Genomic DNA, 14,194 nt, shown 5'->3' on the forward strand with positions numbered 1-14,194 from the left:
CGGGCGGCAGCAGCGCAGGCAGGAGGGATGGCCGGCACAGCCGGGGCTCCAGCCTGCAGCCTCCCCGCTCACACACCCGAACACCCGGCAAAGCTGTGCCGCCGCCTTCCATCCCGGCGGAGCCCCGCCTCGCACAAAGAGAATCCCCTTCCCGGTTAGCTGGTTCTCCCCCGGACTCGGTGCGACGACTGAGAAGCGGACGAGGCCGGGTTCCCCCACGAACGTTCAAGTCCGCGCCCTCCCAGCCCGCCTGCCCCCACCCCCGCGGCCCGCAGCTGCCCCGCTCCGCTCACCATGAACGCTGCGGTCCCTCACGGCCGGCGGCGCCGGAGCCCCATTGCCCGCCCCGCGGGCCTGGCTCCCGCCGCCCGGGCCCGCACGGCCTCGCGGGCCGCCCGCCCGCCCCGCCCGGGCCGCCTCCCGCGGGTGGGTCCGGCCGGGCCGCCCCGCCCCGCCAGCCGCGCTAATCACCCGCGGAGCCGCCGCACAGCATCGCTTCTCTCCGCCTCGCCCAGCGCTGCCTGGGCACGCACGGCACCGCCTGGCACACGCTTCCCGCCTCCCGGGCCGCCCCGGCAGCCCTGCCCCGCCCGGTGCAGACGCGGGTCCATGACGGACGACCCAAGCCTCGCACAAGCTCGTCTGCATTAGCCGCAGTCTTTGTCAGCTCTGTCAGCATTACGGGTGCGTTTAGGACGCAGCTGCATTCCTCAAACACTGACATCTCTCTCCACTGGTTTCTCCACTGCCGCTTCCCCTCCCCGCGTCCTTGGCGCCAAGCCAGGCGTTTGCTTGTACCGAGTCCCGCTCTGTGCCTTGCTGAGATAGCCTCGGTACCTGCCCCAAGTGCAAGAGCAGGTAAAATTCACCAACCCAGTGCCAAAGGAACAGCAGCAGCGCTGTGCTGCAATACTTCCCTACAGCATAAACATCTTTTCAGTACCACTCATGCCCTGTCCACCTCTGACAGCTGTAAGAGATCGATATATAAATCTCTTCTACAGTTTACCTCTTGCTAAATACTTTGCCTCAATCCAAACAGACTATCAACCTTAATTTTAATTTGTCCAAAGGCTCTGTCAGTTAACTCAGTAGAGACACCCAAGTTGCTGTGGCTTCATCTTTGGTAGACTTGCATTTTAAAATATTATCTACTGACCTGCAAGTGTTGCCATTTTCGCAGCTCTGCACTAAGGATTTCATATTCTTAAGTATCACTGACTGTGGTTTGCAGCTGCCAGGGTGAATTACTCAGGATCTTTATCAAAGTCTGATCCTCAATCCCAAAATGATCAGCAAGGACTGATCTGAAAACAACCTATCACTTAAGTATTCTGATTTTAAAGGGTGGCTTTGGAGAAGTTAAATTATTTTCTCAGAATTGCTAGGTGTCATATTAGCTATTGTTTTCCACCTGTGACTTCACATCTATTTCACAGATTCAGCGATACAATGCCAAATACTGAACTGCTTAAAAGTATCTCAGCTCCATTCCCACCAATGCCAATTAGTTGCAGACACCTGCCATCCAAACATCTCATGTCAAAGCAAAAGTCAACACAGCTCATGCAAAACACTACAGGCTCCAGTGCAAATGTTTTGTTTTATCTCATGAACTATCTGAAACTAAGTTATTGCACATATCAAAAAATCATTCAGGTAAAGTATAGCTATTAACACAGGCAAAAAGCAGCTCCTGAGGAAGAGCACCCTTGGATGGGCAGTGGTATTCCTGCAGTAGATGTCTGTGCTTTCACACTGGAAATAGAATTCTGTAGCAACTCTTCTGAAAAGCAGACTGGGAGGGAGGGATGCCTGGTGACACAGGGTGAAAACCAAAGTATGCCCTGTAACTCAAACCACAGCTGGCCACATGTTAAGAGTTGGTAGCAGTCACTATTTTTAGGTTGCTGCATTTAAAACAGTACCTGAGACTACTTAAACAGTTTATGAACAAGATTTAATTAGGGTTTTTCTTTTTCTTCTAATTTTCTTTTTTTCCACTGACCTCACCCAGCATATGAAATAAGAACTGGACCAGAATTGCACAAGCAAAAAAACCTATTTTTTCCTGATTTTTAAGTCTTACCACTACTTCAACAGTGCTTCAATGTTCCCTTCCATTATTTCATGACTGTCTAATGCATCTCCATTTGAAATCTCTTACCTTTTCTAAATGAAATAGTTTGCCAGACAAATTTCAGCTGGTGTACACCCAGCACTTCGCTGCCCCCCACACCATTTTTGTGCCACCATTAATGAGCCATGTGACTTGCAATATGCTGGACTAGGGAAATAACACCACCAAAACCACATATTTTGTTCTGTTCCATTAGTTTGGTTACTCTGCAATGCCTGCTGTGGGACCATGTAAATGTGAAAGGAAAAGGAAAGGAAAGGAATACGCAGCAGGACTACCAGATCATGAAATTTGTTATGATCTTTGGGTTGGGAAACTAAGATCTGATTCTTCATGTGGCACCAGGCCACAAAATAAGAATTTTAATAAAGATCCTTATATATACAATAATCAAAGAGAATTTAAGGAGACTGAAACCTCAGGCAAAGATCAGATTATGAGACTATCCTTCAAAACTTAACAGAGAATACATACTTCTGAGTTCAGATATTACACTGTCAAACAATTTCTTAGGGATCTTTACATATAACTTAAAACCAGTACAGAACTATTCTGAAATACAATTAATTTATTAGTTACTGATCTAACAACCTGAGAAATCAGAATTGCACGTTCAACCTGTACACTTGAGTGATCTGCCAAGCTCTATGAATAATTAATGGTCCAAAAGCCATCAGCCCTACTTGCTTTACACAGCTCTCTGTATGTGTATACATATATGTTTAATCCTCTGACATTAAAGAAATTATATGAGCAGAAGATAGCAATGACATGACAGAACTTGACAGTAATAACATATGTATGAAGTTTTATCTTCCACCAGGACATCTTTCTCATCTTTAGTACCACAGTATTCTCCTGTGCCATACTTTACAAATTAGGAATGCCTAAACAATGTAAAAGATAAGATAAGATACTAGGGCCAGGCTGTGAGGAAAACCTCACACTATTTGTAAGCATAATTTCAAGTGCGCTGAAATTTTCTTCTTTTCCCCTAGGAAGCAGCTGCTTTTCCTTTCAGATTACAGGGGATACACAACCTGGGCTGGCAACTGATGTGATCCCACACAACCACACTAAAGTTAAATGGATAAAATAATCCATACATCTTACAGAAAGTTACAAGTAAATCAAAAGAGTGAGAAGCCACATACTCTGTTTTTCAGTCCTGTGCTCCAGCCACTGCACTATTTTAACAATTTTTCCATATACATATTTTTATAACATTATATTTTGAGCAAGATTTAGATTAAGGATCATTTAAAACCTAAGCATAGACAAGGCTAGGTAGGTTCTTCCAAGAAAGAATAACAGCTTGCTGTTTTGAAGTCTGTTGCCTCTAATCATTCAACGTGCTATGTATCAGGTGGTTCTCACCTCTCAGGGTTCACATTTCATTTGTGCTATATGTAAATAATTTAAACAGGCTTTGGTTATATAGAGTGACATGCTTCATTAAAAAAAAGGAAGGAAAATACCTGAAGTACTCAGAGACATATACCATGAACCATTTTGCTTAAGAACAGTTTTTACTGTCAAAAGCGGGATCTTCAAACAGATTGTGCAGTATAACATTAGGAGTGACTCCAACGTGAGTCACAGTAACAGCAAAAAAACAACACCCTCCTGCTTAGAACCCTGCAAAGGACACAATTTAATCTGCACATACAAACGTGTCCACACTCTCCCTAGGTACTGACACTGTCTGGTACATTGCAGTGTTAATCAAATGGAAACAGCTGCAAGAAAGGCCTCCAGCAGGACAAGCATGTGGGAAATGTCTGAGCAAGAAAGTACAAGCTAAATGGTTGTTTTATTTTACTGCTATTTTCTTGTGAGCATCTGCCAGAATAAAACACTATAAACACCTGCTTTCAGCATATCCCATAAACATTACTTCCAGGGAGTGGAATTCCACTGGATATGGACTTTGTGTGAAAATGTAACTTTACTTAATCTGTATGCCTACTCACTGTGCAGCTTCAGCATCATACCCTTCCAAGTAACCTCTCAGTAACTTTTTCTTCTGACATTTCACATTAGTGCTGATGTTGCAGAAGAAAACCCACCTTTCCTATCTAGTCTCAACACTTCTTACTGTGGCTGAATATCATGTTAGAACTGTCTCCCTCATTCTGAGAGACACTAAAATAAAAGGACTGTCCATGTCACATCAACTGATGCTAACACCACTCTGAAATGGCCAAAAATCCAGATTAACTCCAGGATACAGAGGAAAGGAGTCACAGGAATATCACATTTTATCTTGCAAGTTCTCAAATCAGTTGCAAATACCAATACTTGTAATCTTCAATAGCAAGCGCAAAAGTCCCCCAGAAATGCCACCTACTCTGCAATGCTCAACTTGTACAACTTGTATTTTAGGCTGTTCAGAGACCCTCCCCGGCACACAGTCACTGTTTTGTTTGCAAACAGTTGTCTTTGTAGGTAAGTATGTGCACACTCCTATCTAGCTCCATGACTCCAGCACATACACCATACTAGTGCAGGGAAAGATACTTCACTTGATACTTCTAACCATATTCTACTTCTCCCCTGTTTTTAAATCTCTCTGCTAATTTCCCTCCTGCTTCCTCATCAAGACTTGGGTATCTTTAAGGGTCTCAGACCTCTTCAAGTTTAATGCTTGTCTGCCCTTGGAAATTACAGAAAAATAAGGAAATAAGTCTACTGCATTAAAACCTCTGAGTGGTTTTTTTCCACCCATGTTTGCTTCTCTGATCCCTGAAATTACCTTTGAAGCCATTACTGGTGCCAATTTCTTACATGCCTAATAAAAGCTTCTTTTGTACTCATACTGAGTATGCACTATATCTTCTCTCATCAGTTGGTGAGATCCCTGTGCATTCTTTGTTTAATTTTACAAAAAAAAAAAACAAAAGAACAAAACTATATCAAAATGTAAATGTTCCTGAATAAAATCATCTTCACAACTTAAAGTTCAGTCTTGACAAGAAGAAATTGTAGTTTTTTAAAGCTACACACAAATATATGAAGGAGGGCAACATACCTTCATTGTGTGGCTTAAAGTGATGACTATTTTCAGGCTTTAATATTCATGAAGCTGTTTCCACTGAACTTTGTCATGCTCAAGTGACAACTTCTCAATCGAGCACAAGAAAATTATGTGAAAATACTAACAGGCATGAAAAATTTGTAATAAAATCAAGGTAAAAATTAGAACCAAGAACCCTCAGAGAGAGAAAGAAGAATGAGAACATAAAATTAGCCAGTCTTCCTTCAGAAAGACACAGGAAAAAGCACCAGTCTGGCTTTTCAAAAGCCTTACAGCCATATCTTCAGGGTTTCCAGTAACACACAGTACCCTCCATTCATTCTGCAGAGCTAAAGAACCTCAGCTTTGTTTCTTGCTGCTAGCAAGCATGGTAAGAGTTAGCCTTTCAAAACCTGTATCTACCCCCATTCTTTAATTTTAGATGAAGTTTGAGATGTATAAACTGGAAGACAGACAAAGAAAACCTTTGGGTCGAGTTTCTTGGGAGCTTGCTTCTGCTTAACACACAATTAGCACAATGAAGTCTAGCAAAGCTTTCTCAATTTTACGTGTCAGCAATGGAAATGTTCCAGTCTCCAGTTGGAATACGCAGTTCCAACACAATATTTAAGGGCTACACACCTGCTTTCAAAAATTTATTGCCAGCTCTGCTTCACAGCAATGCTTTGCCAAGTGTTTGTGCAATGCAACAGCCAAAGGCACGTGGCCTTATTTCCAGGCTTGCTCTCTACAGGCATCTATTTTCATTCAAAAACCCATGAGGGGAGGGAGGGAATCTGAAAGCCTCCTGTGTATTGCCAGTGGAAGGTTACTACATGGAAAAAAATTTACTGCCTACACAAAGAAGAGTTTAAGTATCTTTCTGTTACCAATGGAAGACACACAAATACCAGCTGCATGACGGATTCTGACTTAACACAAATGAGAACAAACTTCCACTGATGTATCAGCTGTCCTGAATAGTTATAATCTCTGGCATTGAAATGTTTGGGTTAGAAAGAGTTGTGTATTTGATACTCAAAAGTTGATCATTTTTCCATGACTTTGTGGCTTCCTGCATTTAAAAATAATCTTGTGCTATCAGCATTCATATTCCAGTTAATGCTAATTATCAACTTGAGCTACAAAGTAACTGTCCCTATTGAGATAAAGAGAACAACTTCAAAGTTCCTGCACTTCCCCCAAAACACACCACCAGCATTGAAACAGACCCTGCAGCAGAGACCAGCAGCTGACACTGTAACTGCAGTACCAACTAACCAAGCTTACACTTCTATTTACTATCTTCACTCGTGAAAGCAGATACTTATCCTCCAACACTGCCCACTATATCTCTTTAGGATCCCTCCATCTTCCAGGGCTTTTGATCCCCACAATTTACAAGGCATTCCAGAGAGTGAGAAAGCTAAAATAACAGCTTAGATCTGGAAAATGAGGGGAAAATCTCTCACTTCCTTTCAAAAACACTTTGTAGCTTGTCATAGCTATTTAAACCAATACTCAAAGCTTACAGTTTTCTATTAGTCTAATGCTTGTAACATATTCTGTACTTTCACATGTTGTTCACATTTGGAAAGAAGTTCCAACAGCATCAAAAGCAGCACTTTGTCAGCTACACTCTGCTAGATTATGATACCTGATTGAGTCATATTAAATGCTTTTATTATTAAAATACTCAGGAACAATCATCCTGACACAGCTTTCATTTACTGTGAATGGAACTACTAATCTTGCTTCTTCTGTTTAAATATAAGAGTATTTTTGGTTTAGGCAGGTTATTTTCAAGATAGGACAAGGGCAACACACTCTTTGTAGATTAATACAGCCTACTGGAATTGCTGAATGATCAATTTCTTACTGTTCTTGTTGGGGAAAAAATAAAAGACTTTTTAGGACATCATCATTGACATAATAGGTTTCTTTTTTTTTTTTACTTATTTATATTTACCTTCACAGAAGTTAGATGCCCTTTACATATGATTACAATAAAATAAAGGTATTTGTAACTGGATCAGAAGGAAGGACAGGAAAGAGCTGTGCACTAAAGCAACTTGCAAGTTTTGGGTTATAATTATTAAATGAGGAGGTTAGTTACACCTTTATTTCCAGAGAATGTCACAGACTAACCTTCTAGCTATACCTTCTTACACTGCACTTGCTTCCTGTTAAAAAAAAAAAAACCAGGAACTCTGCCACACAGATCTAAATCCTGCCTTTCTGAAGGCTGACAAATAGAAATGAACCCAACAGTGGAGAACATGGGAAGTGACTCATTTTCGCCCTTGGACTCCCCATGCAGAACACAAAATAGGCACACTCAGCCTATATAGCTGCCAATACATATGCCAGTATATCAGTCACAATGACTTAGCCAGGCTACCCAAAGACAAACTCTGTACAAACAGAAGACAGTGCTCTATCCAGAGCTGTACCTCTGGCTCCTGCCACAACCAGCAGCCAGCTTGAACCAACCACTTCCCCTCCAAAGGCCCGGAAGGGCCATGGGAATGCAGCAAAGCACAGCTCAGGCGAGTGCTCAGAAAAGTTCTGTATTTTTAGCACTGCTGGCCATCAGCAGAGGCAGCAGATGTGGCTGCAGAACAGGAGGCAGCAGCTCCCCACGCTGCACAGCTCCCACCCAGAGCAGGAGGCAGCAGCCCCCACGCTGCACAGCTCCCACCCAGAGCAGGAGGCAGCAGCCCCCACGCTGCACAGCTCCCACCCGCACCGCTCGCGCACATGGAGCTGCACCAGAACCTCCACACATCAGCACTCTGGGGACTCTGCTCTGCTCTGGGCTTTTTTTAACCTGGAGAAAACACACTGCTTATAACAGGAGAATTTATCACTGTCTGCTTAAAGCATGGGCTGTAGTAAATTCTTTCCATATTTCCTGCTGGGTGCTGTTGCTTTGAAACTCTTTTCCATCTAACAGATCGAAGCCAGAAAACAGACTTTGATAAAATCACTTTACTTCATCAACCAGGATTATACCTTAAATCAAGTGAAAATTGAATTGAATTATAATTAACCCAATTCAACCTACAAAGTTTTTCCTACAGTAATAAGCTTTACTGTTCATCCCATAACAAAGCATCACCTGTGAGCCAAGCAATTTAATTTCAACAGCCCATTTTCACTTTATCATGTGCTGCAGCGTGAGCCTCTTCAGCACAACTGATTACAATTGACTGGAATGTTGACCCCCCACATATAGCCATATCCTAATTATTACGGAAAAAAATAGGGAAAATTACAATCCCCAAGTTAAAAATCACAGTTATTTTTAATTATTAAGAAACTACCATTAAGATTTTAAAATATTCTAACATGGAATATCAGCAAATGGCACCATAAAACATTCAGACCAGAATTTTTTACTACAGATTGTAATTGAAAGGCCTCAATTGTTATACGTGCTGAATTTTACCAATATTGAAACTTTAAAAAAAATATATATTCCATTGAGCTCTTACTGGAATTCACATAGTGAAAGCTAAATTGTACAAGCCTCATAGGGACAAAGCACGCTTAGAAGGGAAAAAACCCCCCAAAGCTTGCTGATTAAAAATTGATTTTGCTATTATAGAAAAGAAAATTAAAATTAAAATGGTAACTTCAGTACCAACTAACCAAGCTTACACTTCTATTTACTATCTTGACTCGTGAAAGCAGATACTTATCCTCCAACACTGCCCACTACATCTCTTTAGGATCCCTCCATCTTCCAGGGCTTTTGATCCCCACAATTAAAAAAAATTAAAAAAACACAATTCACAAATTTTGCAATTAAAAAAACACAATTTGATCCCCACAATCAAAAAAAAATCCCCACTGTATTAAAAAAAATTTAAAAAGCAATTGAATTTCACTGGGGATGAAAGCTGTAACATGTCTCTAGGATATAGCCAAAATCTGGCTTTCCTCTATATGACTCATTCTTTTAAAACACAAAATCTTGACTGGCCACATGCAAACAAGTTCTGTGAAGAAAGATCACATGAGAGACACAACCAAATGATATGGTGGTTGCCTCTTCTTGAATTTTTAAAGGAATTTCTTTTGAAGAGCATTCACAAACAAAACTGGGGGGAGAAAAGTTGCTGCAAATAAATAGTATTTACATATACATCTGTGCTTGCCAAGCTTGAAAAGAGTTTCTAAAAGAAACAGTGGCTGCAAAGCTTAGTTCAGTTCTACAGTCTACTGTGAGAGAAGAGAACTTAACTTCAGTGGTTACTCTTGGTGAAGTTCTGTCATCTGACTGGCTTAGTGCATTTTCAAACACCAATTGCAAAAGCAACTGGCATAACCAGTTCTGCTCAAGCAGAATTCCTGAAGAGAACTGATATAAAAAATTAATCATGCAAACCTCCATTGCAAATGCACTTCCAGCTTCTCCAAGAGTACTCATCCTGACTGCTTCTAAGTTTTAAAACATTTAACTGGATAAAAACTTCACAAAAGCTCTCAGTGACCCAGTAAAGCAAGCCAGCCTGAGCATATACCAGTATTGCTTCTCTATCAGAAGACTAATACTCACATATATTTTCAGCATTAAAAATAGGACAAGCAACATCTTAGCTGGAGTGATTTTAATTCCTATATTGTTAAATTACAGTATGATGCTATGTTGTACATGCACTTGTTGAACAAGAAAGTGCTGTCAGAAGAGTTTTTACAGGGCTTGAGGAAAGGCTCATGTGCTCAAAAAGCCTGTCTGACCATTGCTTTGGTGAGGGGTCACCTAAATCAGGCTGTGCTTTTAGATGCTGCTGAGGCTCAGTTAGTGACTTACAGCACTACTCATGACTCAAAGTCTGCATGTCAAAAATAACTTCAAAAAAGCACCAAATCATTTAGGAAGGATTAGTTGTTGTTACCCAAGAGGCACTGGAGACAATTGTTCTTGGCTCCAATTTTGCCAGAAACTCACTAATGGTTGGATGCAATACCACACTACCAATTTAATAGTGACTGTTTTGTAACAAATTTAATACAATCATTCAAAGCTGTAATGCAAGATAGTTTGGATGCAAAAAAAATATTCACAGTACCAGCAACAACCACAAAAGATTAACAAATTATTTACCCACTTATTAAAGAACATGCACTACAATAAAATGTACTGCTAAATGTCAGGGTACTGCACTTATTAAGCCTCTTCAATTTTGTCACTGAAAATCTTTGGTGAACACTTCAGAACCACTGATGGTGTCAAGACAAGCTGCAGATAAAGTCTGAATGGTTGAGTACAGTGACAAGTTCAAAAAGCCACCTCAATTTCATCTTAACAGCCTAACTACAGCTAAGAACAGTCACATGACATGTGGATTTCCAGAATACTTTACCCTGAATTAAGCAGCACAATCCTTCAAATCAGCATTTGCATTTCACACACAGCAGCTGGTTTTGAAGTTTTACTACATGGTCTCTTTCCATGCAAACATTACTATTCCCACAGTCGTTTGAACAAGGAAGTGACAACTGAAATAAGGAAAAAGCTCCAAACAAAAAGGCTACATGCAACCCAAAAATCCCAGATCAAGTCAGACTGATTGAAAGAGGTTGCTTTCCTGTCACTGAAAGAGCAGCTCATGAGGTACTGACCACATAGCTGGATTTCACAAGATTTTCTCCACTGGAAAGGCAAATTATTTGATTCACTAGCCAAGAGCTTGGGTTCCTCTGTAGTAGAACCAGTTCTCTGAAATGTTGCTTTTAACAATGCTGGAAAAAAGTGAGTTTCACTTAGGCTTTTTATAGTCTTATGACACACTAAGGGAGGCTCTTCATGCCTCACGTACTCAGTGTAATGACCAAGCAGAACACATTCTTCTGAACAGCACTGTTGTAACAGAAGTAAAGTTTCAACAAAGAGCCTTTTCTGGTACTGAAATTGTGCGCAACTCAAACAAACAGGCGGCACAGTCCTATATACAGATCATAAACTTAACTGGCTTCTTCATTCACCACTAATCCTAACACAGAATTAAACAAATACCTTTTGTATTTTCTTTGGGTCTTTCTGTAAGTTTTCTCCAAGAGGTACTTTTCCAAACAACTTCCATCGCACATCATTTTGTTTTTCAAATCTTGCACTCTGCTTTCTGGTAAACAAATTCCTAAAAAAAATATTAAGAAAAAGGGTAGATTAAATAGAATAAAAAGAAGGACGAACATTTGTTAACCTTATGTATCCTAACCATATATCCCAACTCCTCCTGTGGTTGCGCTGACAGACACTGTTTCCCAGCTTCAAAAGGCACATCATGCAGTATTATCACCATACCAGGCAATGGACTTTTTTTTTTAATCTACTAAAAGTTATAATTTAACAAAGTTCATTTCCAACCTTCTAAAAATGGACACCCTTCTTTAGCATTCCTGAGATCATTCAGCCTCACTCTTTTAAAAAACAACTAAGACACTAAACCTCTTGCTGCACAAACATTCTTTACCCACCTGTTACAACATATTACTACCAAAAATCACAAAAACCTTGGAGACATGGTACCTTTTTACTGTATTTGATCTGCTTTCACAAAAGATTATTTTTCTAAATAAGCTTAAAAGCAGCTATCAAAACACATTAATTCTGAAGTCTCTCTGAAATGTCTAAAATTTAGTTTAAACACTGTAGGAACAATTATAAAGCTAGACATAAAGCCACTAAAAATCAGATTAGGTTTTATTGACATTGTTAGTTTTTAATCATAAAGCCATTTGCCAGACTTGCATCTTCAAACCACAACTACTTTTTCCAAAACTGGACACACAGTACAGACTAGTTTGCATGATTTTGATAGCTCTCAGCTCCTCCAAGAGCACAATATTCTACCCCCATTGCATGCCTGCATTATTAAAGTAACCAATTTTCTTTTGTCCTATTGTCCAGTTTATCACATATTCAAGTATGTCCAGGGTAGTTCTGTTATTTACTCACCTCAAGGCAGATTTTTCTGGAAACTGACTATTTTTTTTTTGCTCCCTCATTCAAAAGAAAAAAAAAATCCACTGAGACAAAAGCATTTTTCCTACTGCAATCAGCAGGCAGCTCCAGCACCTTCAAATCACAGATGCTTCCATTCTGATATTACTGCTTCTCCTTACAGTTACCACTTTAATGCCCTGTGTGTAGGTCCATCAAATACACATCGTTTCTTACATAAAAAGTGTGATTGTTTGGGAAATAAAACTATTTTGAGTTTCACATTCTAGAGGAGCTGAATACACGTCTGCAACAGGAACAATCTAGGCACTAAAAAGTTGTTTTTCCTGGTCACTTTGTATCAGTTGCCATGAAAAATACCATAGCTATACCAACAGAGATAACATTGCTAGAATACAAGAGATATGTTTCATATGTGAGAAACAAAGTTATAACATCAAAGTGTGCTGAAATATATTATAAGGTTAACAGTATGCACTGCCATCCTTAAATCTGCATATATTTATACAAATTATCACATGCTTCTGTATCACAAGGGTACAGTTACCTTGAAATTCAAAACAAGAACGGATTATCATATTAAAAGATAAGGACAAAGTGTTTATGTACAGGAACCATGCAAGTCAATTACAACTGATGCCAAAACTAAGCAGTAACTGAACTTCTCCAAACTCTCTCAGCTATGCAGAGATGGTAAGGTAACTAAAGCCCAAGAGGATGGATCAAGCAAGCTCTAAAATGTATCTAAGAATAAAAAGGAAAGCATGGCAAAAATAACATAACAAAATCTACTGCAGGTAAATAGGATATGCAATGCAAGACAGACTGGCTGTTCTTGCGAAAGGCTTTTTGTCAGGTTGCTACTACTCCAGGAGCAAGCAAAATCCAGACTCCAAACCATCTTCAGAGAAAACAAGAACCTCTAGCATCAGGGCCACTGGAAGAGCCCCATAAAGAGGCACATCTCTGTGACAGCTTTGTGCACATTCAAATCCTTTTGCAAGTAAAGGGCTTTCATCACACTTTATTAGCACTGCAATAACACAAAAATTAAAGGCTATTTTCTCTCTGTCTCTATCCACATTAGAGGCTCCTAGCACAAGTGTATATACAAGCAACAACCCCTTCAGTCTCCTCTGAGGGATTTTAAGAACAGCAGTAGGTCTTTACCCTCAGAGCAAAGTAAAGATGAATTGGAATGATAAATTGTAACAGCTCTCTGCTCCAAGTGCCTGCATAAAATGAACCAAATCTGAAAAGCCAATCTCACACACTTCCTCTCAATTCAATTCCACAATCCTAACTATCTACGTTCCCTTTAGCAGCAGTGTCATAATAAATAATCTGTTCTACAGCTTATCTAGCAGATGGCACTGCACTTGTTCAGCTCACTCTTCTCTACCCCTACATTCTAGGGCACCCCAGGCATCTCTTCCTCCCTTTGTACTATGTCAAGGATTTCCAGTTCACTTTTGATTTAAAATACACATATATTGAACTGAAAGCAGCAGACACAGCCAATATACAAATTTCATTCTGTCCTGTCCTTTCCCTCCACCCTCTGTCTGGGCCTAAATCCCAGTGTTTGGTTGGCATCCACACTCTTTACAAACTCCAGAAAGTCTCAAAATCCCCCAAAGGTTTAACATTATCAGCAGCCACAAATCAGCAAAGCGGATGCAGAAGAGCAAACTACAATGTGTTCTTGCTTTGACTGAGGACACACAGCATTAAAGCCTGATCTGCCCCACACCGAAACACAACAAAGGTAATACATGACAGGATGGCATGGAAGGAGCAGAAGAGATGCCACCTAATTTGCACCCATTCTGAGACAACTTATGGGGAAAAAAAAAAAAAACCACCAAAAAAAAACCAAAAAAAGCCGAACCAAAAAGGAACTATGGAATGTCCTCTGGTTCAATTTCTACAGAGCTTTGCAATAAATCAGGACAACACCACAGGGTCCTGATAAAGACACTACTTGAGATTCCTGAACTGAAAGTAAACCCTTAAAATATGCAACTGCCTTAGGAGGAAGTTTCTGCCATATATATGTCAGAGC

At 40.3% G+C, this 14,194-nt stretch overlaps 1 protein-coding gene across 2 annotated transcripts in view; it reads right to left on the reverse strand.

Moving 5' to 3' along the window:
* The window catches only part of TBC1D14 (TBC1 domain family member 14), a 65,996-nt gene that overhangs the window by 33,117 nt on the left and 18,685 nt on the right, over positions 1–14,194 (reverse strand). The window contains exon 3 of one of the 2 annotated variants that reach the window (XM_038135780.1): positions 11,182–11,302. In XM_038135780.1, the coding sequence (XP_037991708.1) occupies positions 11,182–11,302 (121 nt within the window). Of the gene's footprint in view, positions 1–293; positions 451–11,181; positions 11,303–14,194 lie in introns of those variants that run through there. The other variant, XM_038135781.1, reaches the window with a different exon arrangement.

The sequence above is a fragment of the Motacilla alba genome, chromosome 4, assembly GCF_015832195.1.
Source record: "Motacilla alba alba isolate MOTALB_02 chromosome 4, Motacilla_alba_V1.0_pri, whole genome shotgun sequence".
Classification (NCBI taxonomy): domain Eukaryota; kingdom Metazoa; phylum Chordata; class Aves; order Passeriformes; family Motacillidae; genus Motacilla; species Motacilla alba.